The sequence below is a fragment of the Urocampus carinirostris genome, chromosome 12 (assembly GCF_059441175.1).
Source record: "Urocampus carinirostris isolate Australia breed hairy pipefish chromosome 12, RoL_Ucar_1.0, whole genome shotgun sequence".
In the NCBI taxonomy this organism is placed as follows: domain Eukaryota; kingdom Metazoa; phylum Chordata; class Actinopteri; order Syngnathiformes; family Syngnathidae; genus Urocampus; species Urocampus carinirostris.
The window spans coordinates 40444243-40470296 of NC_142360.1; the positions used below are offsets into that span (position 1 = coordinate 40444243).

General features: G+C 40.6%; 2 protein-coding genes across 2 annotated transcripts in view; one reads left to right on the forward strand and one right to left on the reverse strand.

The window, feature by feature from the left end:
• Nucleotides 1-7754, forward strand: part of pfas (phosphoribosylformylglycinamidine synthase) — a 36796-nt gene extending 29042 nt beyond the window's left edge. Inside the window, exons 24-26 of the mRNA XM_088349921.1 lie at nt 1986-2250; nt 2909-3049; nt 7357-7754. Coding sequence (XP_088206047.1) covers nt 1986-2250; nt 2909-3049; nt 7357-7664 — 714 coding nt within the window. The 3' untranslated portion in view covers nt 7665-7754. The remainder of the gene's footprint in view (nt 1-1985; nt 2251-2908; nt 3050-7356) is intronic.
• A 3119-nt stretch (nt 7755-10873) lies between these two features.
• LOC148355958 (E3 ubiquitin-protein ligase RNF170) lies at nt 10874-21719 on the reverse strand. The gene is made up of 6 exons (XM_088348851.1): nt 21631-21719; nt 19795-19852; nt 17205-17289; nt 13949-14022; nt 12490-12600; nt 10874-11176 (listed from the first exon to the last, which is right to left on the reverse strand). Exons 1-6 carry the CDS (start codon nt 21657-21659, stop codon nt 10907-10909), a joined length of 627 nt encoding a protein of 208 aa, XP_088204977.1. The 5' UTR covers nt 21660-21719; the 3' UTR covers nt 10874-10906.
• Between the last annotated feature and the right edge of the window lie 4335 nt (nt 21720-26054).

A 26054-nucleotide genomic window follows, 5' to 3' on the forward strand; every position in this document is an offset into this window, starting at 1 on the left:
TCATAAACTATATTCAATTATAACGATGCCATAGCCTGTGTACAATATCAAAAATTGTCTCCCTCCAGCAGTTACTTAAGCTCATTCAAGCTCATTTTGTTTCCTAAAGCTAAGGGTCACACGCCTCGCATGAAAGGACATGAATTTAGCTCGTGAGGAGATGTAGTCTGTTCTAGGCCTGATTCTCATTGGCCCAAAACTTTTTTTTTTTTTTTTTACTCAGTTTTGGGGGAAGGGACACTCAATTGTATACATGGGATAATCAAACAGATGAATGCAGTTTTACTCCAGGGGATGATAAATCTGTAGATCAGGAGGAAGAGCACTCGTCTTAGGATCACAAGGTCACAGGTTCGATTCCGGGCTCCTCTGTGTTAAATGTCGAAGTGTCCGTGGGCAAGACACTGAATCCCTAATGCCCCCAATAAGCAGGTAGGCGCCTTGCATGGGTAATGGTGTGTGAGTGTGTGTGTGAATGGCTAAGTGTGAAGCACATTGTAAAGCACTTTGGGAGGTCTTCATTGACTTGAAAAGCGCTATATATGTATATGTTGCCAATAATAGAATAGAAATGGTTTCAAAACAAGGGGCAAGTTCTTTTTGGTAAATATTTAACAAAATACTCCAAATGAGAAGAGTATGGATTTATTTACCTTCAGTCGAAGTTATAACCTTGGGAATGGAGTCGTCAGTATTTGTCCTCCCTTCAGTTTCATAGTTGCAAATCTTTGAAATCCACAAATATTTGTCTTGAAAGGTCTCCAGCACATTATTGATCATTAGTCAAATTTTCAAAACTTGCATCCGCTTAACCACCTTGATCGCAGGGGCACCACTTCCTGTCGTGTGCCTTGGGAAAGTACAGCATGGTGACGCACATCCCTCTCCAGGCTGTTTGTTTGGGTAGGGGTTTGCTCCACCACATGAAACAGATAGTACTGGTCCCCATGGTTACCAGTAACAGGAGAAGCGTCCTTATCTGACTCGGATACAACACCTACATCATCTGGTCGCTGTTACTTTCAGTGTTAAGTCCCGTCCCGCTCTCCAGGAATGAAAAGGACCTCTGCAATGACGGGCAGCGGCGTGTGACAGTACTGATAACAGATCCCAAATCAATGGGGAAAAAACTATTTTGTTCGAAATTTTGAGTATCGCATCGTACAACACTTATTGCATCACTATACGCTTGAAAAAAATCCTGGCAAGGGTAAAAAGGATGTCTTCACACTTGCATGTATATATTGATGCATCTCATTTACAAAAAATCCTTATGACAGTTCCTCTTACCAGAGGATTAATGGACTGCATTTTCTACCAGTCACTGAGGACGTCCAAATTGCTTTACAATACACGTCACACTTGACCCATTCACACACCGATAGCGTAGTCTGCCATGCGAGGCGCCTACCTGCCTGCCTGAGGACACTTCCACATTTACCTCTTGTTGTGGATGAACTGTAAGTCAGCAGCCTGGTGTGCAGACATCTGACAGGATGTTATGAATCATAATGTTGATACTAGAAGTCACAAGTTGTTGACTGAGCGAGTCAGGGCCGAAAAAAAACGCTTTTGATTCTGAGAAAAACGTCACGAGGTTTTTTTGAATACAGTATAAAGCCCAGCGTCTCTTGAGTGGATTTCGAACGTGGCTTGAATGAACGTTGCTGAATGAATGCTGGATAAAGAGCGTTCCCTCTCTGCCTATTTCTGTCTCTGCGTATATTTCTCTCCAAAACTCCAACTATTGAATCGTACCTGCGACCTTATTGATCCTAAGACAACCATGCTACCTGCTGAGCTACTGCCGCCCCTGTTGCTAGTGGTAGAAACAGTGTTGCCCTCCCTCCCTCAACACGTTGAAACAATTGATTTTATCTCCGAGTCAGATGTACTCATGAAAAGAGGCATGTGTTCTCCATCCCTGCTACAGTCGGTGAGTAACAACAGCATTTTATTTTCTGTCTCTTTCTCCCGATTGGCAGGTTTGGGACGTGACCATGCAGGATCTGTGTTCCGCCGCCATTACTCTGGAGGCGTTCAAGGCCGTGGTCTTCGTGGGAGGTTTCAGTTACGCCGACGTGCTGGGGTCGGCCAAGGGATGGGCGGCCACCGTGGCCTACAACGCCGCCGCCAAAGCTCAGTTCGAGCGCTTTCGGGAAAGGGCGGACACGCTGAGCTTGGGCGTCTGCAATGGATGTCAGCTGCTCGCTCTGCTGGGATGGGTGGGAGAGAGCCAAGGTGCTGCAGGTTAGATTTACTTGGAATACCACGCATCTCATTAGCTTATCAGTCGGTCAGTCGCTAGTATTAAATTCTAGATAGATAGATGGATAGATAGATACTTTATTCATCCCCGTAGGGAAATTCACACTTCCAGCAGTATCCTTTTGTTGTTTATAAACAGATTAACAGGATGGCCTCGGGGTGCTGTGTTGTAGTTTAGCCACAGCGGAGTGGATGACGTCACAGGCTAGGCCAAAAATTCCACGTCCTTGCAGCAGATGGAAATCTTTGCCCAGGGTTACACCACCTCGTGTTCACATAGATAGCGAGTCCACCTCCTCTCCACTTCCCGCAGGCTTTTGTGTCTCTGTCCCTAACGGCGCTAAAGCCGGGTAGCTCCACGTTAGCGTCCGGGATGCTAGATGTTTCCGTAAAACACAGCAAACTGCACTCACTCCCTGTACGCTTTGATGTTTTTCTAGTGCTTCAAAATAATAGTGCAATGACATTTAGCTGCAACCTAAATTCCTGAATAAGTCGATGGAACATAGTACCCGTTTTTCAATGCAACAGTAGCTAGTTTACCGTGGCGAATGCCCTGGGGAAGGGAGCGGTAGCGCCTACTTGACTCGCCTTTAAAATGTCTGCAATGTTCTAAACATGTTTTTCGTCTGCCTTACAGCATCGGATGTGGTTCTGACCCACAACAAATCGGGCAGATTCGAGTCTCGCTTTGTGACCGTGGGGATCCGACCTTCTTCTTCCGTCTGGTTGGCGGGCATGGAGGGTTCCGCCCTAGGTGTTTGGGTGGCTCACGGAGAAGGTAATACACCCGTTTAACGCTTAGTGTATTTAGGCACCCCAAAATGAGTTTTTTCCTTTTGCCAAATATTTTTATATATAAAGCGCACTGGACTGCAAACGGAATCAAAACTACAGTAAGAGCTAAAAAAAAAATCATTATTTAAACTAAAATAATTGATTTCATTGAACATAATGATGGCATTTAGTTTCACCACCAAAATGAATTAATTCATACATGGTTGCTGTGGTGTCCTCCAAAATATCCCCTTTTTGCCAGCTAGACATCCTTCATATTTAGACTTATTCTCTTTAGTTGCTGCTTATTTTGGCCTTAACCATTACCCTTACAACAGGGGATAATGGTAAAATGTACCGCATTTATAAAGCGCTTTACCAGTTACTGAAAACCCCCAAAGCTCTTTATGATATAGTTCACTTTTTACCCATTCACACACACACATTCAACCATTCTAAGGCAAAATTTAACACGTAGGACCCGGGAATTGAACCTTCGACCTCTTTTATGTTTCTATTTTTTTCAGCTTTTTTTTTTTTTTATTTCTGTCTCTCTTAATCTTTCTGTTGCTTTCTCTTTTATTTTCTCTATCTTAGTCGATTTCTTTGTCATTCTTTTTTCTCTATCTTCCATTTTCTTCAATACTTTCTCCTCTTTCTTACCCTCTTTCCATGCATCCATTATCTGCACCGCTTATCTTCAGTAGGGTCGCGGGGGTGCTGGAGCCCATCTCAGCTATCTCCAGGCTGTGGGCAGGCCACACAGAGACAGACATCTCACTAGCTCATTCACACCTAGGGACAATTTCGACCGGCATGTTTTTTGAAATGCAAGGAGGAAACCCATGCAGGCACGGGGAGAACATGCAAACTCCACACAGGAGGTTCGATCTCATGACCTCAGATCTGTGCCTCACATGCGCTAACCACTGCGCCGCCGTGCTGCTACCGTCTTTCCTTCTCCATTTTCTTTCTGTTTTTATTTCTTTCCCCCTTCATGCCCCTCCATATTTCATCCTCTTTCTTACTCTCTGATCGACTAGTCCAGCTCGAGAAAAAAATATATATATAAACTCTCCCTCTCTGGCAAAAACGTCCTATGTTCTTCTTCATACTTTCGTTTGGCTGTGCTTTTTTTTACCTGCCATTTCAAGAGGTCATTTCAGGTCAATTGACTACAATACGTTTTGTCAAATATTTTTTCCTCGCTCGTTTGACGTCACTCAAACAGGGTTACATTGTCGGTGTGCCATCTAGCTGTAGGGAAGGCAAATGGCGGCTAAACATTTTTGATGCATGTCATGTTACAGCTCCCAAAGAGTCGCATTACACAGGGATCAGAATTTTCCACGGATCCGCGGATTTCCGCTGTTTTTGAACCCCAAAGGCATTCCGACTTTTTCACTTTTTCTCTTGCGTAGCAAACAAATTCAAAATCCGACTGTCTCACTCTTTCCTTTATTGCTCTGGCGCACCCTGGCGGCTGTTAGAAAAATTGGCCGCATTGTTGGGGTTGGCTCCGCCCTGCTTTATTCCTGGACCCTGCCTATTTCAGCTGAAAATGAAAATCTCCATTCTGATCCCTGATTACACTAGTTTATAACAGCTCCTAAAGAGTCGCATTAAAATATTTTAGTCATCATGTACAGTGGAACCTCGGTTCTCGACCATAATCCGTTCCAGAACCCTGTTCGAAAACCGATTTGTCCAATTACCGAAATCGTTTTTCCCATTAAAAGTAATGTAAATCGTTTTTAATCCGTTCCAACACCCTGAATGTTTATCTTGAATATTTAACGTAAAGCTAACCCAGGCTAATCGTACGTTCGCGTTAGCGTCATCTTCCGTACGAAAGATGACGCTAACATGAACGTGTAAAAATTTAAAAAATCTGGTTGTTTACATGTCATTTATCACCCGGGTCTCCACAACAAGTGGCTATCGCTTCATTGGAAATGGGGCTCGGTTACAACTCCCTGAATGTTTTACGTAAACAAAGCTAACCCAGGCTAATCGTACAATCGCGTTATCGTAATCTTCCCTACGAAAGATTACGCTAACATGAACGTGTAAAAATAAACAAAGGGTAAAGAAAAGAATTATGAATAGGATTTCTTACCTTTGTGGTGCTCAGCAGAAGCCATGCTGTATGTATAGCAAGATCGGAAACTCGCACACCTTCTTCATATTTTGCTATTATTTCTTTCTTAAATGCAATAGTTGTACGCACTACTTTTCTTTTTTCACCTGTAGCAACTTTGCTGCTTGCACCGACCTTCTTCTTCTAAAGCGAAAGCAAAAAGAAGTGCGCGCGCACGTCATAACAGTTCTTCACGAGGGGTGGGGGCAATCTACACCCATACGCCGCTCAGCATCGCACCCTAGCGTACCGGCGTTCGAACTCCCATTATTTGACCGAACAGCGAAGCAAGAATTTCTCGAAATTTTTGGTCGAGAACCGATTTGTTCGAACTGAGAGGCTTTCGAAAACTGAGGTTCCACTGTACTTGATTAGAAGGTGCACCTATTTGCAGTGTTCTGGTTTGCCCGCGTCCTAGACGCATCATTTTGGCTGGGGATGCATAGTGTGGAATCAACGCGCGTCCCCAAGACGCAACTTTTTGGACACAAAATTGTCATTATTACCCGATTACATTTTTTTTTAAACAAAGATTTACCGCACTCCAAACTTTTTGTCTGGCAGATCCGGCAGACGTTGTTTTGGTCTCGCGGTTCGAGTTTTCGCTTGCACGCCGATCTCGAGTTGTGTGGTGAAAAGTCCGTCTCTTTTTAGAGAACAGGCTTTTTCGGCTCAAGTCATTCATGAGAGCCGGCTCTCAAACGGCTCACTCGCTTTGATGCATTTTATTACGAATCATTATTGTTGTATAAAGAAGTGAAGAAAAAGAAGTATAAAAGGAGAAAATGAAAAAAGACAGGTTTGTGGTTATCCCTTTAATCGGTATATTACCAACAATAATTTGATGCAGAAAATGGATTCATAATTTGATGATTAAAACTGAATGGAAATATAGATTTTTATTATATATTTGTCACCAGTTTACAATTTCAACCCCGATAACACTAAATTTTGGGGACCCATAGATCTCTGTTGGGACCATTGTTCCCTGTAATTTTCCTTACGGGTCTGAGCGTTCACACAAAGTCGGTGAGCAACGCTTGAAACAACAGTGAGCAACGGCAATCCCAAGTGTGGCAACTAAGTCATGATCAAACATGTCCAAAACTTACGTTACATTTTGCTGAGTTTCCGGCAATGCAAAATGATTTTTCTCTTTTGAATGAATTGACTCATGTACTATTGCAAAGGTTGTACGGCCTACAAACGTCGTTTGTTCTTACAATTCTTTCACAAGATATCCATTTCTTTTTATTTCCTGATATATTTTGTCGCATAATATTCACATTTTTGTGGCTTATTGAGTCGGTTGTACGATACAGAACTGTACTTAATCCCATTTTTTAGTGAAAGTAAAATGTTGGCAACAAGATTGACTTGGTATCATTGGAAATTATTTGAATGCAACACAATCTTTTTCTTCTTTTTTCCGTGTTTTTTTTCTACTTTTTAAAAAAAATTCCTTTAAAAAAAATCTCATTGTGTTTATTTTTTCCGAGCTGTTACTTTTTTCTTTTTGTTCTCTATGTACTTTTTTCCTACGTTTCTTTCTTTTCTTTTTTTTTGGCTTTTTTCTAAATTTTTCCTTTTTTTCTCTTCCTTTTGTATCTTTTTTTCTCAGCTTTTCTCTACTTTTTCATTTTGGTATTTTTTTCTTTTTTGTTCTATTCCCCCATTCCTTTAAGTCATTTTGTGCATAATTTTACATAATATTTGGACATGTTGGGATGAAAGAAGCAAAAACAACCCGAAGAGCCGTTTAGGACCCGAAAGAGCCGGTTTCTTTTAGTGAGCCGAGCCGGAGAAGCCGGTTCTCGACCAACTCCACTCACTTTACTCAACTTCGTTCTCCTTCGACTCGACGTCAAAATACCGCATTTAGGACACAACGTCGGGGGAACCCGTGTATTTTTACCTTCATGCACTGTAACTTTGACTTAAGTCGCTTCTTAAGTAGTCATTTTGAGCCCTGATTTTTGTGCGCTGGCTAGATTTTCTTGTGCACTGAGAATGTGCTTAGAGGGAACACTGGTTCGGACCCATAGATTTTTGAGCATGCGAGTCCCCGGGACTCATCACTTTTCACAGGTAAAATGAACACTGTATTTGGCGTCTTCAGGTGCGTCTTATAGTCCAGAAGATTCTGTAATTCACCCTTTCCCTTCCAATAGGTCTGATGCAATTCCGTAGCGCCCAAGCTCTAGACGACATCACCTCGTCCGGCTTGGCTCCCGTCCGTTACCTGGACGACGGCGGCCAGCCCACGGAGGAGTACCCGATGAATCCCAACGGCTCGCCTCGGGGCGTGGCGGGGTTGATTTCCCGGGACGGCAGGCACCTGGCTATGATGCCGCACCCGGAGCGATGCACTCTGGGATGGCAGTGGCCGTGGGCACCCAGAAGCTTCAAGAAGGAGCTGAAGACGTCGCCATGGTTACGAATGTTCCGCAACGCCGCCGCGTGGTGCAGCCAAAATTAACTTCTACTTTCCGAATGTTACTGCTGAGGTTTTTTGCCTTTAAAACCAATAGTTTGATTTTGTTTTTCAAAATAAAAGAGCCATAAACTACAGACGCTTATCCAATATTTTATTATCTATTGGATAGGGAAATGGAGCACCAGATAGAGCAGTGTTTTTCAGCCTTTTTTGAGCTAAGGCACACTTTTTTTCCATTCGAAGATCTCAAGGCCCACAGTCCTTGTTTAAAAATTGAATCCCAGAACAAGTTTCATGTTATCGTTGTTCAAATAATCATATTGCTTAAAATGAATGAATGAATGAAAACTTTATTCGAACATCAAAAACAACAACTCAACCACAAAATAACGTGACATAATATGTTCGAAAAGGGGTAGTAAGAAGCAAATGCTTATATTCCCTAGCCTTTCATCTCCCCCACCAAACATACCAATGATATAACAACAATTGTGATGATATTAATAAGTTATAAGAATAGCAACAATAACACAAATTTAACTAGACACACTATCCCCAATCTCTCGTATCACTCATACCCCATTTTCTTCATCTCTGTATTCAGCCAGGAATGATTTTTGTATTTAAATTTGAAAAAGTGAATAGTTGGACATTGTTTGATCTCGTCTTGTAAATTGTTCCAAAGTTTGACTCCGCACACAGACACACACATACTTTTCCTGGTGGTTCTCACCTTTTGAGATTATGAATGTACGACAGCCCCTTAAGTTATCATTTCCCTCTTTCCGAATGAATCATCTATGGATGTTTTCGTTGAGTGATCTTAAATAGCAGTTGTGCAGTGAAAAATTTGACTAAATCATCTCATTTTAATCATTTGGACTGCAGGAATCAAATATTACTATGGTCTCGTATGGTTCTAATTGCAGGTTTTTGGAGGATAACAAGGAGCTGTAGTCAACTTTTGGAATGATTGCCCCAGACCTCCTCACTATATGTTAAGTATGGCAGAACTGGAGAACAATATCATAAATACAATGCATTATAGTTTAAAATGAATTTGGCTTTATTCATGATTGAAATGCTTTTAGATACCTTAGTTTGTATGTGTCTGGTGTGTTTTCCAGCTTAATTTCCTCTATTATGACCCATAAAAATGTCATTTCTGATACAATGTCTATTGCAGGACCATCCATTTTTCCTTTAAATCTTGATTTGCCTTGCGATGACAAAATAATATGACTTTGGTTTTAGTTAAATTTAAAGATCATTTATTTATACCCATCCATACTTTTAGGTTAATTAAGTCAGGATTAATACAGGTTACCAAATCAATATAGTCATCATTTGAATAGAAAATCAATTATTAATTGGATAGGGAACTGGAGCACCAAATAGAAGACACATAAAAAGGAAAAAAATAAATGTTAAGTAAATGTTAAACACCTGAATCGGACAATCTCAAACGGCTGTGAAAAACAAAGCTATGATCCAAATCAAATTTAAATTAGAAGTTGAAAAATAAAATAATAAAAGATATAGAATACAAAAATACCCAATATAACGTGTTAATATATTTAAATAGTGCTACATAAAATACGCACTGTCATAAAAATAGGGTAATATGCAAATGTGGGGGTGCGGTTTCATGTGGGCTTTTACTCCCCCGGGTGGAGTTAAAGAGCCTCATGGCATGAGGAAGAAATGATCTCAGTCTGTCCGTTACTGCATCAAATTAAAGTCAAACTAGAAAACAAGTTTCTGACAAAAAAAAATGTTCAAGTGTTTTAAAAATATATAATACTGTATTTGTTTTTAACACCTGCCCCTAATTTTTATTTTTTTTTAGAAATCACTTTTTCTGAGCTCAGACTAAACTTGTTGTTGGGTTTTTGCTGCCATGATGAAAATAAAGAATGACGTAAAACATAAACTCTATCAACTGATTCATCATCAGATAAACCAAAGAGTCGTTTCCCTACTTTGCGTGCTTTCAGGACCTCTACTTGTTCTCTCCATTCTCTCATATCAATCTCTGGTACCGGGAGTAAAAATAGTCTGATAATGAGATACAACTGATTACCTTTTCATATGTCGCCTAACACCATTCGACTTGTGGCTAGAATTCTCTGCTCTCACTGCCGCAACCAGGGTTCGATTACGGCTGCATCCAATGTTTTGCGGTTTGGGTCGGCGATACTTTATGACTGATCGATCTTTGCACAATTACTGCAGGCACCACATTGGACACCCCTGGTCTTGGTGTTTCCAAAAGGGCCCATTTGGAGACGACTAATTTACAGAACTAAAAACTGTGACAGTATTTTTTTGGGCCAATTTTTTTAGACCTTTTGAAAGAGTCGTAAACGTTTGACTCCTCTTTTCGGAAGTCAATCAATGGTTGTGCACGCTTGCATGTAAAAATGATGTAACTCTGCCTATCAATCTTTAGAGATTTAATCGGCTAACCAGTGTGTCAATCCACATTTGAGTCGATCACAATTGGCTAAAGATTTTTTTAAAATGAAGTACTTTTTATTTTAATACAGGCTAAGGTCTGTGAAAAAAATCCTGCGATTGGCTGAGAGGTGTCAGCCAAAAGGTCAATGGCTAACACTCATATTGGAAGTGATCTGACGAGTTTCTTTATTTTTAGTTATGCAACGAAACAATCTGATTATAACAAGGATCTTCAAATGATGCAGGAATGCTTTTAGGCAGATTTTTTTATTTATCTTTTTAAATCTGTCTGCATTGTCGTGTGTTTTGGAGTCTATATTTTACACGGATTCACTAAACTCCCCCATGGAGGCCATGGTTGTCGAGGTTTGTGTCATCAGCTAACTATAAGCATGTTATCAGTGAGCTATACTGGCTTTATTGTTTTGGGGTGTCTTGTTTAAGGCTGATTATGATGTTTCTGTGATGAGTAGATTTTGAAATATCTTGAGTCCCAAGAGTTGAAGCTTTTTAATGATATGTTGTATGACCGATTTCAGTGACTAGTGAAGATGAGTCTTTGTTTATCAGCAGTCTGACGACCCGCCGGCAGGCCATTGAAACATTAAGGGGTTAATGTGTAATGTATATAGACAATAAAAAAAATTGCATTTGAGATATTTCGATTTAAGCTCAAACAATAAATACTTTTTTTTTCTAACATCAAAACAACATAAAGCATACTGTATATTCACATGTCCATATTCCAAAGAATGTATGAATTAATGTGCATGTAAATAACAACATGAAGATAGGTCAATTCTCTTCTAGCTGGCCCCGTTGGACTACCCTCTTCCAGGAGTGATCTGATGATTGACATTGAGAACGCACAGGAGGAGCAAAACCACCACCACCAGGTCGTCCAGCAACCCCAAGAAGCTGCAGAGGGACGGGGCCTCTTTCGGGGAATCGAACAGGGACGTCGTGGAGACGGCAGCCCCTGCGCAACACAGCGCCACCCGCAGGAAGAAGAGCCACACCAAACGCCCCGGGGAGCCCGAACTGCGGACCGCCAGCTGCAAAAGGACCGGCGCGTCCAACAGGTAGTCCTGCATCTGGAGATAAAGCAAGCAATCTGTATTTGTAATTGCATTGTCACTAGTGATTCAAGTGGAAATTCATTGGAGAAAGATAGGTTTTGTAATGGGCAGCACGGTGGCGCAGTGGTTGGCGCGTGTGCGGCACAGTTCTGAGGTCATGAGATCAAACCTGTGTGGAGTTTGCATGTTCTCCCCGTGCTTGGGTGGGTTTTGTTGTGGAAGTCGGAGCTTATCCACATAATGAGGACACATTTGTTTGGAGAGGAAATTCCAGGCTTGTTTCTCCCGAGTTTAAATGTCGAACAGCTTGCAAGCTGACAGAAATTTGGCTGGGTCAGGCAGACTCCGATTTTCTTGGAAATCGCCTTAATTTGGGAGAATCGAAAGAGGACGAAAACATTCTGAGAAAAACATTGTCAATTCATGGAAGCATGGACTTTGAGAAAAACAAGCGCATCATCGCGAGGGGATGCACTAAGCAACATGTGATATTTCTGACCTGTAGTTTTTGCTCCAGAAGGTATAAGAAAGCTGATTGTCTATTAGACGAATGAGAACGCTTTTTTGAACGCTGATCAATAAATGTCTCCCTCTCCGTCAACTTCTCTGCTCTTTGTGCATATTTCTAGGGCGAGGCGGAGACACGGTCTGCTCCGAAAGTTTCCTCCGGGCACTCCGGTTTCCAAAAACATGCATGTCAGGTTAATTGGCTGGTCCAAATTGGCAACCAGTTGAGGGTGTCCCCTGCCCACTGCCCGAAGATAGCTGGGATGGGCTCCAGCACCCCCGTGACCCTACTGAGGATAAGTGGTGCAGATAATGGATGGATGTTGTGTAATATCAGGCAGCAGTTCCCAAGTGGACAGACTAAGGGGCCCACACAACATCCAACCCAAATTACAGGCCGCGACCCATATCAGGAAAAAAAATTCACTTTACAAATGATCGTGCACTTTAAGCCAGAGGCAGTACAATATATTCTCGTTTTTGACCGGCAAAAAGGTGAAACTTCTCTACTCTGAAGCTATCTTCTGGCGTAAGTCATCATCGCAGCCTCTGTCAAGCTCCTCATGTGGCGCAGGCAAGGATGTGTATTTATTAGACAGGATCGGAAAATCTTTTTTGTTTCATCTTTTTGGGGTTGGACTGTTTTTGAAACTGTTTCTGCAGTGCAGTGGAGGGATGGCTGTCACCAGGCGCGACCCACTTTTGGGACCTGACCCACCAGTTAAGAAACCGTGATATAAGACAAAATCATTTGAAAAAAAACCCCGATGAATTATTTCGAATATCAAATAAAAAAATGAGATCTAAAAGATGACACTGACCCGTCTGGGAGCCCCCGAATAACGCTTGTTGTAGTCTCTGATTTGGCCCAGGACGTCTTCGGACTGCCGGTCTGGTGGGCTCGCGTTAAACAACTGACACATGGCGCTGACCTGAGAAGACATTTGCAATTCATACCGAACTATTTCAGTTTAATTCTCTTTAATGTCATCGATAACGACAAGTTCAACATTGGATGTAACGAGATTAAACAGGGCACTTCACGGTAAACATGTAATAAAGACTTTAGGGAGAAAAACAAGATAAATTGGTAAACATATTTACAAGGTAACAGTTGAAGACCGGCCTATTTTGTAACGATGGAGCAATAAAAAAAGGAAAATAGTGCAATAAGCAATAGTGGGTTGAAATTGTTGTGGATTAATGACATCGGAACTTATCGACATAATGAGGACACATTTGTTTAGACAGGAAATTCCAGGCTTGTTTCTCCCGAGTTTAAATGTCAGCGAGTGTTATTAATAATAACATTCGGCTTGGTTTGGAACAAGCTGTCAGGAATTTGGCTGGGTCACGGCGACTTGGTGAGAAACATGCGGAGATTGCAAAAACACTGTCAATTCCTAGACGCATGCACTTTGAGAAAAACAAGAGTGTCATCGGGAGGGGACGCACTAAGCAACATGTGATATTTGTGACTTTTGATTTTTGCTCCTGAGGGTATAAGAACGCTGATTGTCTCTTAGACGAATGAGAACACTGACGAACATCACTTCTCTCTTTCCCGTCAAAATTCCTCTGCTCTTTGTTTATATTTCTGGGGCGAGGGAACACAGTCTGCTCCGAAAACATCAAGCAGCAACCACATTTTCAATGCAACTTGCATATCCTTGACAGTTTTGCGCACTTGTTTAGGATTGTGATGGCCCTGGGGCCATGTTTCCTGTAAGCTTCCCATGGGTCTGAATTCCCAGCAACACTAGTTAGGTTCGGCGAATTTGAATGACTTGGCTCATGTCATACTGGAAAGGTTGCCTGGCCCACACACATCAGTTTTTAATTCGTTTTAGATGAGATTTCAGTTTTTAAAAAAAATTATCGTTTGTTACATAATATGAACATTTTGTGGATTTATTGAGTTGGATGCACAATGCAGAACTGCCTTACTATACGATGTTCGCAAAAAGACCGTTTCATTCAAAAAATTTGCTAACTATGGAGACTCGGAGTAGCCAAAATAAACTATTAATAGATCTGACGGAGTGCTAAGCCACGCCCACCATAGTAAGGGCATCCACGTATCACACGGGGAGCAAATAAAGCGGCTTTTTTGACACTATTCCTAAAAGCATAGCCGTATCATTTCTTCCTTATGCAAACTTCACAAAAGTCTACAGTACAGTAGATATAGTTTATACAGAGTTCTATTCATGGCATCAAGGTGTCCTAAGACGCTAAAATTTTAGCGATCTATGAGGAAATAAGAAGCCCCTTTTTTACCTTTTGTCGACAGAGAGGACAGTTGACCGCATCCAGCCATGTGCCGTGTCTCCAGTAGGCGATCAAACACGGAGCTGTTCCAAAAGAAAGGAAATGAAACCCTGAGAATGAAATATTTTCCAGACAATAAGGCGCACCTAAAACCCCCTGATTGGCCAGAGATGTAAAAATGGGAAATATTTGAATTGCATAGTTCCAATGACATACTGCATGAGGTACTGTTCTGTCTGTGAGAAACGTAGTTTACTTATGTAATCAATTATTTCATTTTAAATTTTTATGCAACCCTAGCTCATACTGTTGTTTTAATCTCAGTGCGCCCGATGAGTGATAAATATATCACGGATAAAATTATTTTTTGGTGCCCCTTATTATCCGGTGTGTCTTATAGTACAGAAAATACGGTAATTAAGATGTGCAGGAAAAAAGCGAGACATCTTTTAAATACTACAAAATGGGCAGCACGGCGGCGCAGTGGTTAGCGCTTGTGCGGCACAGTTCATGTCATGGGAACCTGTCGTGGGTTCAAATCCAGCTCCAGACTTCCTGTGCGGAGTTTGTATGTTCTCCCCGTGCTTGCGTGGGTTTCCTCCGGGCACTCCGGTTTCCTCCCACATTCCAAAGACATGCATTTCAGGTGAATTGGCCGGTCCAAATTGTCCCTAGGTGTGAATGAGCGAATGAGTTGTCTGTCCCTGTGTGCCCTGCGATTGGCTGGCAACCAGTTCAGGGTGTCCCCTGCCCACTGCCCGATGATTGCTGGGATGGGCTCCAGCCCCCCGCGACCCTACTGAGGATAAGCGGTACGGCTAATGAGATGAACCTTCAGATCCCACGGAAGCCGGCACCCAAACGAACAGACTAAGGCACTGTTGGATCCAAAACGACCACTGTGTGGGAGAGCTCAAAAAATATTGGCTAACGGTAGAAGGAAATTCAGGCAAAGACTTGTTTAGTTTTTTTATAACTGTAGTTGGAGAAGGACCGGGAGGAGCGGATAATTTACTGGCTTTCGTCTCGCTGGCCACGCTCCTTCTGGCTTTTCCCCAGCCTGCCTTTGTGTTTTATTGAGATCACAAGACATGGGAAAGTACTGGTATGTTGAGACAAACACAAAGATAAAAGATAGTTTACGATCGATTACGTTTTGGAGCGTCATCAATATTTTAAGCTTCTTTTGAATCTTTCTTCTGGGGCTGAGGTTTTGGCTTGATTCCTAGCCACTTCCCCATTTTTCTTGTCTTCTCTTCGTGTCTACTTTGGAAAATGATATGCAAATGCGCGACCTTATAGAATAGAATAGAATATACCTTTATTGTCATTGTTACAAAATGGGTCAACATATTGTAACAACGAAATTGAGCATGACACTCCAGTTTACACATTCACAGTGAGGTAAAAAAAACAAGAAGATAAAGGAACAGAGAAGATAAGATTATAAAACAAGGAGGATAAGGTTATAGTTATAATTGACACAATATTTAAACAAGAAATGTTGGCATGTAGGATGTCACATACAGTTTGGTATCGTAAGGGTTTGTGCAATATGCATTTGGTGCAAAGATAGTCATCATAGTGCAAAAAAAAATGGTCAACATTGTGCAAGGTGAGCAGTAAACATAGCGCAGTCAACATTGTGCAGGAGACATAGACATGAGTACCATTTTACGTTCGTATGAGGTAGTGTTTTTGCAAGAGTTTTTCAGTTTTGTGCGGTGTCTGTTTAGGGTGGTAAAGCTCTGGGGAAGAAACTGTCTCTGGGTCTGTTTGTTTTTGTTTTGTGTGACCTGTAGCGCTTGCCGGAAGGCAGCAGGTCGAAAGGCTCAGGAGAGTCCGGAAGCACAAAGTTATTCGATGCAGGCTTCTGATTGGCTGCCGAGTATATGTTTACGTTTTGTAGCGTCATCAATTTTGTCCGCTTCTTTTGAATCTTCTGGGGCTGAGGTTTTGGCTCGATTCCTAACCACTTTTCCATTTTTCTTGTGTCCTCTTCACATTTACTTTGAAAAACGATACGCAAATGCACGACCTTAGAACGCTCGGGAAAGTCCGGAAGCGGGAAGTTATTCGATGCAGGCTTCTGATTGGCTGCCGAGTATGCAAAGTAACAAAACGAACCGAAATTGAAATTCCGAAATTTCCAAACCGAAAGAAGATTTTGAACGTTTGGTTTGAAATTTTTTTTTTTGTAAGTTGTACGCCTGACGTAAAAGACGCACCGTCCGGGCAGACGTTGCTTCAGATACTGGTGTACGGCTACGGTTCGGACGGCAAATTAAGGTTTTAAACTTATTTTAGGGTTCTGAAAGAAGGTTGGGGCTGGAGTTGGGGTTTGAAACTAAGAATTGGGCCATTTGAAAATTGGCTTTGAAAGTCTTTAGAAGTGCTTGAATTTGGCCCTGAAAAAGGTGGAGCAACCCTGTTGATATGAGAGGTGAGTACATATTATTTGTCCATGGATTTATTTTTTGATACTGTCTACGTTGCAAACCCTAACTTCCTTGTAGCGACACAATAATCTTAAAGGTGATTCTTCTCCTGTGGATTTTTCCGACGGGGAAAGTCAAAACGGTCCAGTCATCGAAAGTTAGTCATTAAAGGAGGAACAGATGGCCGCCGACCAAAACCTCCTCACGCTGATGAATTAAATACACAACGCGTGACGCTTTCGACGACCCACTGACGGTTCGCAAGCATTGTGATCGCCATGTCTTCAAAAAACATGAAGAAATGTCTGGGTCATTGTTATTTTCTGGGAAGTCATTGAGAAGATCAGTGGTCTTTAATGACAAAATATCCTCTTTCAAAATTCTCATTTCTATCATATATTCATGTAAATCTGTGCCCTTTATACAAGGCAGATGTATCGGTGCTGGCATTTCCAAAGTCCGGCTCGGGGACCAGTTACAGCCCGGAATAATGTTTTAACTGGCCCGCTGTCTCTGTCGTAAAGCAGTGTCTGAAATAAGGTCTGCCCGGATGCCCGGGGCATGCGTCTTTTACGTCGGGCGTACAACTTACTTAATTAACACTTCAAAATAATGATTTTATTTTGTAAATTGTCTATTTTCATAGAATTTGTCACGAAATACAGTCGGTAGCATGGGCATCGATGATATTGACATTTGGACTTTCTAACCCCCCAAAAATGTCTTTTTAAAAAAATTATTATTAAATTTGAAACGTTTTTGTCCTACGACAGAGTTCCAATTGACCTCTAGATGGCACAAACGGGCAGAATTTGACTGTCACGTACCACAAAATAAATGTCCACAGTTGGTCCGCACAGGAAAAGTGGGCACTTGCAAGCACACCGGGCACTGTCGCTCCCGATGACGTTCCTGCACATGCAAGCAGGAACAGGAAGCAGGAAGTAGAAATCAAAATAAAACAAATATTACCCTGGTCAGGTAACCATAAAAAGGAGCGGCCAAGGGACTCGACCAAACAAAAACGTTTAACGTATGTGGTATCCGCCACATGGAGCAAAGACTTTTCTTCCTGTGTTTTTAAAAATTCCCGTTGAGGTTTTTGTGACAGAATATTCTGGTCCAGTGAACAGAACGTGTCATGATTACGGGCTCTGATTGGCTCCCTGTCCCTATTTAAACCCAGTCTTGTCACTCTCCTGTTGTCAGTCTGTCTGCAAACCTCTGTTGATACAAGGCAAGGCTTTTTTTTTTTTACCCTTACTCCCGCCTGTCCCGTTTTTGCTCCCGTTTGTCTCCGGCTCCGACCTGTTTTGATCCCGACCACGTCTGCTTCCCCGTCCCGGCTTACGACCCATTTTTGATCCCGACCTCGTCTACTCTCCCGTCCTGGCTTACGACTCGTTTCTGACCCCGACCACGTTTCGCTCTCCCTGACCCGGCAACTGACCTGTTTTTTGGTCCTAGACTCGCTACGGAAGATCCGCTTTCGTATTCGGCTCACAATCCGAGTGCGAGAGCGACATGCTTCACGTGTCCAGCAAGCACCAAATCGCAGGCGCTGCCCTTCCTCTCTATCTCAATAAGCTTGTGAGAAACGTTACGCGATTGGGTCCTGATTCCGATCTGATCCCGACAGAGGTTGTGATGGTTTCACAAGCTGTTTTGACGATCATATATAACAACGACAAAACGCTAGATTAGTGGAAAATTCCCTGAAAAACGCCAGTCCTTGGTTCAGACTGCAGGTGCTTGGGTAAGACTTGTCAAGGCCTCCTAAGACCACTTAGGATAAAGGGGGGCAAGATTTTGGAGTTGCATAGGGACAAAACTCCATGGGGCCCTATCTATTTTTTGGGGTGTATTTATAAATATGCATGCAGACATCTAAATGTTTAATGTTTTTTAATACTTGTTTTTAAAAGTATTCGTTTTATCAAACTAAGCGTGAAACATTCAGAATTAAAGCAAAATAATACATTATGTGTCTGTTTTAAGCACTTCATTTGATATTTAGTGTCAAACGTTTACGACTCTTTCAAAAGGTCTAAATGAGTCTTTTTGTATTGTAGTATTACTATGCTCATATTTTTGTAGCATTTTCGTAGTATTTATTTCTTCAGAATGAAAGCATATTTTAGGTCTCTGGATTAAGTGCTAAATGTAATATTTAGTGTTGTTGTATTTCTTTCATAGTATTTCTAAAATTAGTATTTTTGTATTACAGTATTACTGCGCTCGTATTTTTGTAGCATTTTCGTAGTATTTTATTCTTGAGAATGAAAGCAAAATAATATTTTAGGTCTCTGGATTAAGCGCTAAATGTGATATTTAGTAATGATGTATTTCTTTCATAGTTTTTCTGAATTAGTATGTTGTATTACAGTATTACTGTGCTCGTATTTTTTCTTTAGAATAAAAGCTAAAAAGAACAAAAACTTTGCTTGATATTTAGTTTTGTAGTATTACTTTAGTTTTTTTGTACTATTTCTTTTGTAGTATTTTTGTATTGTAGTATTACTGTGTTCGTATTTTCGTAGTATTTTTTATTTAGAATAAAAGCAAAATATTACATTAGGTACCTATTTTAAGCACTTTGCTTGTTTAGTTTTGTAGTATTTTTTGTACTATTTCTGTTGTAGTGTTTTTTTATTGTAGTATTACTGTGTTCGTATTTTTTGTAGTATTTTTTCTTAAAATAAAAGCAAAATATTACATTAGGTACCAGTTTTAAGCACTTTGCTTGATATTTAGTTTTGTAGTATTACTTTAGTTTTTTTTGTACTATTTCTGTTGTAGTTTTTTTTATTACAGTATTACTGGTCTCGTATTTTCGTAGTATTTTTTCTTTAGAATAAAAGCAAAATATTACATTAGGTACCTGTTTTAAGCACTTTGCTTGTTTAGTTTTGTAGTATTTTTTGTACTATTTCTGTTGTAGTGTTTTTTTATTGTAGTATTACTGTGTTCGTATTTTTTGTAGTATTTTTTCTTAAAATAAAAGCAAAATATTACATTAGGTACCAGTTTTAAGCACTTTGCTTGATATTTAGTTTTGTAGTATTACTTTAGTTTTTTTTTGTACTATTTCTGTTGTAGTTTTTTTTATTACAGTATTACTGGTCTCGTATTTTCGTAGTATTTTTTCTTTAGAATAAAAGCAAAATATTACATTAGGTACCTGTTTTAAGCACTTTGCTTGTTTAGTTTTGTAGTATTTTTTGTACTATTTCTGTAGTAGTGTTTTTGTATTGTAGTATTACTGTGTTCGGATATTTTTAGCATTTCTGTAAGGTTCGATCTCATGACCTCAGAACTGTGCCTCACACGCACTAACCACTACGCCGCCGTGCTGCCCCAAAAATCATAACCTTAGAATAAAACAGCAACAAGATCGAATACAGGAACGAAACTTACTTCGGGGAGGATTGGGCGACCCCGACCCGTCAGACCTCGAGAAGGAAGACGGCGCCATCTGTGGTGTGACAACAAGCCAAGGTTAATTGCGCGTTCTCACAATTCAATTTCATTCGTGACGCAAAGGAAAATGTCCCACTTTTTACTGCGAAAATGCAAAAATAAAACGTTAAATAATGTGAGCAAACTGCGGCCCGCGGGCAAAGTAGGGCCCACATGCGCCCCACTCGAGCTTTTTCATTCGACCCTCCGAATGAAAATAGTTTCAATAAAATGACATTTTACGTAATCGATTTTAGTTCATAAAATAGTACTAATAAAAAAAAAACATGTACGCCAACTTTGTCCCCATTACAACAAAATACTACAAGTAAATATCAGATTGAGTGCATAAAACAGCGACCTAATCTATAATAACATACTGAAGGAGAGAATTATTCTACAAAAATACCACAATACAAATATACTATTACAAAAATATTACAACTAAATTACTGAAAAAAAGCCACAACTGTAATTTTGCAAAAATACTAAATACTAGAAAAACACCACCACAGTCATACTCAAATACAAATTACAACTAGAGAATACTACTACGCTGAGTACTAAAATACTTCTGTAGAAATACTTTAAAAAAAATCTGACTGCAGAATTCTGCAAAACAAAAGTACTACAAAAATACTTTACAGAAATACTTCAAAAACACTACCACAGCAATACTCTAGTACTTGATGTAGTATTCTCTAGTAGTAATTTGTATTAAACTACTACTGCAGAAATACTAAAAAATCTGACTGCAGGATTCTGCAAAACAAAAGTACTATAAATATACTTCTACAGAAATACTACAAAAACACCACCACAGTAATACTCTTAATACAAATTATTACTAGAGAATATTACAACAAAAATACTACTACATGAATATACAACATCAAGACAGACATACTACAAAATTCTACTATAGTATAATACACACATAAAACCGAAAGAGCACTAAAATACTACTGCAAAAATACTAAAAAAATCTGACTGCAGAATTCTGTAAAACAAAAGTGCTATAAAAATACTTCTACAGAAATACTACAAAACACCAACACACTGATACTCTAATACAAATTACTACTACAGAATATTACAAGTAAAATACTACTACTTCGAGTACTAAAATACTACTGCAGAAATATTTAAAACAATCTGACTGCAGAATTCTGTAAAACAAAAGTACTATAAAAATACTTCTACAGAAATACTACAAAAACGCCATCACACTAATACTCTAATTCAAATTACTACTACAGAATATTACAAGTAAAATACTACTACTTACAGTACTAAAATACTACTGCAGAAATACTCTGCAAAACAAAAGTACTACAAAAATACTTCTACAGAAATACTACAAAAACACCACCACAGTAACACCATATTATAAAAATACTACTCCAGAAAAAAATATAACCACAGAAATACTACAAAAGTCCTACTATGGAATGGAAACATACTACAAAAGTACTAGAAATGGACTATTGAAACAACTGCGAAAATATCACATATACAGATATATTACGACATAAATACTACCAAAAAAATACAAATTAAGGACTGCATATACCACCGCAGTAATACTATAATACCAAAATACGACTCAAGAAATATTTCCACAGAAATACTACAAAAACGCTACTATAGTCGAATACACACATATACAAGAAATACTGTAGCAATTCGAAAGAAATGCTAACTGTAGAATTCTCCCAAAAAACAAACTACAATATAAGTACTTCTAGAGAAATACTACAAAAACTACAGTACTAGAGAAAGCTTGGATCTCACCTTATCCCAGAGGTGTGTGAGGCGTTCATGGTCCAGCGGGAAAAAGCGAAATGTGGCCGCCGACGAGGACCTAAAAGACGTCCGACCCGGTTAATCATCCACCGCTTTCTCGTGGGAATCGTGCGCTCTCCGACTCCCGCCTTCGCCGCTGAAGGCGGGGTCACGTTCCTGTGAAACGGGGGTCTAGAACTCGCGGCCTAGGGGCCGATTGCGGGAACCTTGGATGACAGTTTGAGGCCCCTGACAAATGAGTAAAAATAGAAAAAAGAAAAAAAAAAGAAATGAGAGAAAATCAAACATGAAAAAAGAGAAAAAGAAAAAAAACAAGACAAAAAAGTGAAACTCAAGGGGTGGAAAAATAAAAAATGAAAATAAAAGTAAAAAAGAGAAAAAGCAAATTCAAAAATGAAAGTCAAACTCATGGAAACAAGGAAAGAAAGGAAAAAGACCACAAAAAAACTAAAATAGAAGAATGAAAAAATGAATAAGCAAAAAGTGAAACCAAACAAAAAGGAAAATAAAAATGAGAAAAGATGATAAAAAAGAAGAAATGTGACAAAAAAATAAATAAGACAAAAAAAGAAACTCAAGAAATAACAGGAAAATACAATTAAAAAAATAAATAAAAGAACAATAGAAAAATAAAAAATAAGACAAAATAACTCAAGAAAAAAGAAAAGGTAAAAAGAGAAAAAGAAAGAAAACGAAAGAAAACGAAAAAAACAAACAAACAAAAAGTGAAACTCGAATGTAAAAAAAAAGGAAAAAAAGAGAAAAAAAATAAAAAGTAAGACAAGAAGTCAAACTCAGAAAAAAAGAAAAGGAAAAAATAGAAAATGAAAGAAAAAGAAAAAAATCAAGACAATATGTGAAACTCGAGGGGGAAAAATGAAAATAAAAGTAAAAAAAGAGAATAAGGAAATAAAGAATGAAAAGAAGAAATAAGACAAGAAGTCAAACTCATGGAAACAAGGAAAGAAAAAGAATGAAAAATGACCACAAAACCTAAAATAGAAGAATGAAAAAAAAAAGAAAAGCAAAATGAAACTAAACAACAAAAGAGAAAGAAAATGGAAAAAGATAACAATAAAAAAGAAGAAAAAATAGGCAAGAAAAAATACGAAAATTGATAAATGAAAAAAAGTCAAAAAAACACCCACCAGAAATAAGAGGAAAATACAATTTAAAAAAATAAAAGAACAATAGAAAAATTAAAAAATGACGAAAAATGAAGACGAAGAGTAAAACTCAAGAAAAAAGAATTTTGTCTTTTTTCTAATTCCTTTCATTTTCCTTTTAATCCATTTCCCCCCCTTTTCTTTTTATTCCTGTTCTCCTTTTTTCACCCTTTTTTCTCATTTATTTTTCCCTCCTTTTTGTCTTTTCTTGAGTAAAGAGGCTGCTTTTTTGTTCCCTTTCAGTCTCCGTAGTTTGCAATCTCGTGGACGGATAGAAAACGCTGTCCCTTTAAGAAGACTGGAATGTTCTTATCAGCGCAGGTTTTTGTGAAAAAAAAAACCCCTTTGGTCCCACCTCGCCCGGACCCTCGCTTCAGCATTCCCCCAGACTCAATTCGGGTCGGAGACCCCCGCCTTAAATCAATCCATGGGACTCCTTGCTGGGGGGTCACATGACTGCGTCGACCACGCCCACTTTCAAGTATGCTAACGCTAACCCGGGCAATCATTGACTCTTTATCGCTAACTTTGTGTTTGGCGAGTCATTTAAGGCCCAATCGTGTCGCTCACAAACTTTAGCTGCAAATTCCCCGTTTGAAGCACCGCTGTCCAAACTGCGGCCCGGGGGCCCTGACGCGTCATCTCTAGAGGCCCGCCGTTATTATTTGTTGCTGAAAAACAGACTGCCTGCTGTGACTTTTTAAATAGGGGTCTCCAAGGTGGTGCCCCCTTGTGGACAGTTGAGATGTCCGCCGACCTTTCTTTGAAAATAGCCTAGTGATAGGCCATTGTGACTTTCTAGTCCAATGAATGATTATTGCTTGACTGATTCTCATCTCATCTCATTAGCCGTACCGCTTATCCTCATTAGGGTCGCGGGGGGCTGGAGCCCATCCCAGCCATCTCCGGGCAGTGGGCAGGGGACACCCTGAACTGGTTGCCAGCCAATCGCAGGGCACACGGGGACAGACAACTCATTCGCTCATTCACACCTAGGGACAATTTGAACCGGCCAATCCACCTGAAATGCATGTCTTTGGAATGTGGGAGGAAGAAACCCACGCAAGCACGGGGAGAACATACAAACTCCGCACAGGAAGTCTGGAGCTGGATTTGAACCCACGACAGGTTCCCATGACATGAACTGTGCCGCACAAACGCTAACCACTGCGCCGCCGTGCTGCTTGACTGATTCTATTTAGCTCTATTTCAAATAATTAGCTTAGTGATAACATGATAAAGTGTTGTTTTAAAAATTGAAATCAATCAATTCCAGTTCATAGTCTTCGTGGACATAAAAATGTTTTCAAGTATTGATAAATAGAGTGGAACTTCCGTGGCAAGCGATGGCGGTGTCGGGAACGGAAAACGGGTCGGTAGCCGGGACAGGAGAGCAAAAACGTGGTTGGGTTCGGAAACGATCCGTAAGCTAGGAAAGGAGAGTAGACGTGGTCGGGGACAAAAAGAGGTCAAAAGCCAGGACGGGAGAGTAGACGTGGTCCGTGGCAAGCAATGGCGGTGTCAGGAACGGAAAACGGGTCGGTAGCCGGGACAGGAGAGCGAAAACGTGGTTGGGTTCGGAAACGATCCGTAAGCCAGGAAAGGAGAGGAGACGTGGTCGGGGACAAAAAGAGGTCGAAAGCCAGGACGGAAGAGTAGACGTGGTCCGTGGCAAGCAATGGCGGTGTCAGGAACGGAAAACGGGTCGGTAGCCGGGACAGGAGAGCGAAAACGTGGTTGGGTTCGGAAACGATCCGTAAGCCAGGGAAGGAGAGGAGACGTGGTCGGGGACAAAAAGAGGTCGAAAGCCGGGACGGGAGAGTAGACGTGGTCCGTGGCAAGCAATGGCGGTGTCAGGAACGGAAAACGGGTCGGTAGCCGGGACAGGAGAGCGAAAACGTGGTTGGGTTCGGAAACGATCCGTAAGCCAGGGAAGGAGAGTAGACGTGGTCGGGGACAAAAAGAGGTCGAAAGCCGGGACGGGAGAGTAGACGTGGTCGGGATCAAAAACGGGTCGAAGCCGGGGGATAGACGGGAGCAAAAAACAGGTGGGAGTCAGGGTCAAAAAGGGCTTGCCTAGCGTGAGCTGAGGTTTGCAGACGGACTGACCACAAGTGACAAAGGGGTGGGTTTAAATTTGGACAGGGAGCCAATCAGAGTCTGAGGTGGTTGGCGGCAAAGGAGCGGGCACAGCTGAGTCACATCGGTAATCAGGACATAAACAAGGTTTTCAAGTCATTTTGCCGTTGATGTAACGTAGTTCTTTCCCTCCAGAACAGTCGGTAGAGGCGACTTTCCCTCGGGATCAATGAATCCAATCAAACTTTACATTTCCGTATTTTCTGGATTATAAGCCGCACGTTGGGGTTTTCAGGCGGCCCTCGTCGTCTGGAAAATAGGGTAATAGTACACCTTTTAAAGTCAAATTCCGTCCTGACCCAATCTGAAAGTGTGAAACTTCAAGCCCGGGTGGGAATGGCCGCAGCAAATATTGACATAGTTCGAGTTCTAAAAATAGAATTTACAGAGCGGGGGAGGGCTAAGAGGCTCTAAAAACAGATAAAAAGAATAGTAACGCAATCAAAGTCCAGACTTGGGTCACCGTGATGTGTCGTTTTCGTTTTTAGGCTTCCAGTTCCACAGTGTCAGGGTGACCACGGCACAAGAATGAATTTTTTTTTTTCAGTTTTTATTTACAAAATTTGTTCAAATAGAATCCATTTTTTGGAACCCTTAAATCAGGGGTGTCAAACTCATTTGAACTCGGGGGGCCACACCATAGAACAAACAGACTTGTAGATTAAAGAGAAAGAAAAAGAGAGATAAAGAAATAAGAGAAAGAGGGAGGGAAAAGGAGAGAGGGCGGTACAAAGAAAGAAAAAGAGGGAGAGAGCGTGAGAAACAAAAGAAAAAAAGTCGTGAGACAGGGGGAAAAGAAAGGAAGAGGAAGAAAGAAATCCAAAGAGAAATAGAAAGACAGAAGGAGAGAAAAGAGAAAAGAAAGCGTGAAGGGTATGAAGAGAGAAAGAGAAAAGGAAAAAAGGAAGTTGGAGCAAAAGAGGTTAAAAGACGCAGAGAGAGAGAGAGAGAGAGAGAGAGAGAGAGAGAGAGATACACAGATACAGTGTCTTAGTGAGAGGCACCTGGCTTTGGCAACATCAAGTTGACATAATTCAACCTGCAACTCGTTTTTCTCTTTTGCTTCTCTGAGTGTCGTCTCGCGGGCCGGATCCAATCCCTTAGCGG

What these genes read in the sequence shown, in the direction of transcription:
- LOC148355958 (XM_088348851.1), bottom strand. Translation starts at nt 21,659, where the DNA reads ATGAACGCCTCACACACCTCTGGGATAAG. An exon ending in GTCGCCCAATCCTCCCCGAA is followed by an intron (nt 17,290 to 19,794) that starts GTAAGTTTCGTT and finishes TTGCATGTGCAG; the next exon opens with GAACGTCATCGGGAGCGACA. An exon ending in ATTCGGGGGCTCCCAGACGG is followed by an intron (nt 11,177 to 12,489) that starts GTCAGTGTCATC and finishes CTTTATCTCCAG; the next exon opens with ATGCAGGACTACCTGTTGGA.